Source organism: Triticum urartu, chromosome 5A, assembly GCF_056163025.1.
Source record: "Triticum urartu cultivar PI428250 chromosome 5A, HENAU_Tu73, whole genome shotgun sequence".
Taxonomy (NCBI): Eukaryota; Viridiplantae; Streptophyta; class Magnoliopsida; order Poales; family Poaceae; genus Triticum; species Triticum urartu.
The window spans coordinates 55,779,974-55,783,282 of record NC_141877.1 but is presented as its reverse complement, the minus strand read 5'-3'; the positions used below and the strand labels follow the sequence as shown (position 1 = coordinate 55,783,282).

Sequence of the window (3,309 nt, the reverse complement as noted above, 5' to 3'; positions counted from 1 at the left end):
GCCTGACCAACATGTGAGATGCGCATACCTACTCCACTGGCGGTGTGCACCTGATCATGACCACGGTATGGCTCTTGAGTAGAGAGCTTGCCCATATCTCCGATGAGGTGATTGGTAGCTCCGGTGTCCATATACCACGTAGGATCAATGGAGTAGGATGGAGTGCGGCCATGCTCATGACTCGTCACCGCGGCGGCAACTTGCTTATCATTCCCTTTGCCATTGTTGCCTAGGCCCAGAAAATCTTGCTTGAAGCGACGATGACAGCGGGACGCAATGTGACGCTCAATGCCACACAGCTGGCAGGCATGCTGAGCACCGCAGCAGGGACATCAAGCAACGGGCCGGCTGCCACCAGTGATGGAGGGCGCCGAACCCCGCGGAGCGGACTGAGGCGAGGCCGCCGCTTTCCCACCAAGTGGCACCGGCTTCTGCGACTTGCCGCGAGTCGCGGCATTGGTGGAGACAAACCCTGGAGAGGCTCGGCGCGCCTTGATGCGCTGTTCGCGGCCAAGGAGGCGCGCGTAAAGCTCGCGGGGTGGCAGTGGGGCCTCGCGACCATGCACATTCTCGATGAGGTTATCATAGTCATCATCTAGGCCGTTGAGTACATGGGTGGTGAAGTCTTCATCACCAAGCGGCTGACCAATCGAGACCAACGTGTCGGCGAGACCAGTCATCTTGTTGAAGTAGTCCGTGATGCTGAGGCCATCAAGCTTGGTCTCCCCCAACTCGGTGCGTATAGAATGAGCACGCGCCTGAGACTGAGAGGCAAAACTGCTGTGAAGTGCCGACCAAGCATCCTTAGACGTCGCGGCGAAGATGACCAGCGACGACACGCTCGGGGTCAGCGACGACTGTATGGCGGAGAGGATTGCCTGATCCTGAGCCACCCACACATGATGAGCCGGATGATACGGCGGCGGGCCCGGGATGGAGCCGTCGACGTAGCCCTCCAGGTAGCGGCTGCGGAGGAGAGGGAGCACCTGAGCCCGCCACGACAGGTAATTGTCCGGCGTGAGCTTCACCGGAAGAAGATGGGAGAAGTAAAACGACGATGGCGGTGGAGCACGATCCTGTGTCGGTGGCGCGTAGGGACCCATAGATGGATCCGTCTCGTGAGGCGGCGCGATCGCCAAGGGTGCGCCATAGCTGGGGATAGCACCAACATACGGATCCCCTGGTAACGGAGGAGGCGCGGCCCCGTAGGGCAGCGAAGGGAGCGGCGCCGCGTAGGGTTGAGGACGCTCGGTGCCACATAGGGCTGCGGCGGCAGCGCGCCGTAGGGAGGCATCGGCCAGGTGGACGGCAGTGGTGGCGGAGCACTCGGAGTGGATGCAGGGGCGCCATACCACGGGGGACCATAGGCCGGACCCGAAACACCGTACGGGCGCAGGGCGGCATACGGCGAAGCAGAGGCAGCGCCATATGTTGAGGTAGGGGCGGTGCCGTACGCTGGAGGCTGTCCCTGGAAGGACGGTGGCGCCGGTAGGGCACCCGTAGTGGTCGAGGGTGACGGGCCGCCAGAGGACGGCGGCGGAGGCAGGTCGCCGTGGGCGGCTCCCGATCCGACCTGGGAACCCGCGGGCGGCTGGGTGGTCCACCAGGCCGAGGCTGCGGCCAGGGGCTGGGAGGCCAGAAACGGCGACGAGGGAGCGACGGCAGGGGCCGGCGCAGAGGGCGGCGCAGCGACGGCGGCGGCGGCGGCGGGGGCCGGCGCGACCGAGGCGGCGGGTGCAGCGGAAGACATCGTAACCCTAATCTGATACCATGTAAGACGTATGTTTTGGGAAACTGCTCGACACCCTAAACGGGGTGTGGCTATCTCATTATATAGAAGTACCAAGAGGTACAATACAATGTTACATAGAGGCTACGTATATATACAGTCTAACAGTGGGAGCATCAACCCTATTTTTCTTTTGGCTTTCGATTCTCAATCTCATATCTTTTAAACCGAAAGTCCAAGTTAAGATTTGTTTTCATATTTGTGTTTGTGACGAGGGTTTTCAAATTAGACCCATACGAAAAAGAGTCTCGTGTAGAATTGCAGAGGGCAAAGGTAGTAAATAAAGCTCACGATGCCTTCCGGGCATACCACAAATTAGATTTTTTCACATCCACATGAACCATGAAACTCTCTGTGTGTGTGTGTGTGTGTTATTTGCAGATTACTTTTCTCTTTAAGTTGATTACTCTTATTGGCTAGGAGATCATGCCATGCTATGGAATGTGATATGACATTCGAGACAATAATTCGACACATGTTATGTAGTTGAATATGCACCTACCATTTAATGTTGTCCGATATATTATTTTGTAAGATAGTGAAGACAGAAGTATCCTGGGGAAGCAACTTTTTGGTGGACGGGGTGGTGATTTGCAAGCTGCACAAAAACAAAACAAAAACCGTCCCAACAATTAAAAAAAGATTGGCCCATTTTCATGTACATACTTTTTTTTTATCTACGCCACGTATGGAAGTACTCCCTACAAAGTTAGTACAAAGTTGAGTCATTTATTTTAGAACGGAGGGAGTATATTGTTATGAAATTTTTCTCTCTGATAAGGCAATGGCGGCGTTCGCTACATATTATCAAGAGTTCTAATGATCATATCGTGATGCAAGCTTCTTATTGTGAGTTGAGTTGAGTTGGTGATGCAAGTTGATAGAGCAGGTCGTGGCATATATTAGTTGCTGCGGACAAGTTGATATATCACCTACTAATAAATAACATGGTAAGCTATCTCACAAAATCTTATTCCAATATAAATAAATTAAATAGAATTAAAACAACATAAGCATGAATGAAATCTTAGATTGTTCACCGCTTTAGTGTATATTCTATTTACATTCTCAAAACTTTTTTAATCTGCTACCATCTCAAGAATGCATGCTGCGTTCTCAAACTGAATACGGGTTTATATATTTAGCTGCATACTTTCATCCAGTGAGATGAGACATGAAAACACCGGCTGCCTATCTCAAAGGGCACGTAATTAACCGAATGAATGAAGTACTCCCTCCATTTCTGTTTACTTGACATATAACCATTTCGCGTCGTCCCTTCCTTGGTATGCAGGTCTGAAGTTTATGCAGACCTTGAAGAAACAACTGGGACTACAAATACAGCGTGCGTAGTGCAGCTAGGGGAGATTACAGACATACAAAAGGTAATAGGAGAAGAATGGGAGCAGGGGATACAGGATTGTGATACAGGATTCAGAAGCATTCTCCAGTTTTGTGGTCATTCGCCAAGAAATGAAGGCAGGAGCTCAGAAAAAAGTAAGACAAGTGTTCCCGGCGTC

General features: G+C 52.2%; 1 protein-coding gene across 1 annotated transcript; it reads right to left on the bottom strand.

The window, feature by feature from the left end:
- Positions 1–332: 332 nt before the first annotated feature.
- Positions 333–3,055, bottom strand: LOC147967996 (uncharacterized). Its single transcript, XM_087523349.1, has 2 exons — positions 3,041–3,055; positions 333–1,757 (listed from the first exon to the last, which is right to left on the bottom strand). Exons 1-2 carry the CDS (start codon positions 3,053–3,055, stop codon positions 333–335), a joined length of 1,440 nt encoding a protein of 479 aa, XP_087379475.1.
- Between the last annotated feature and the right edge of the window lie 254 nt (positions 3,056–3,309).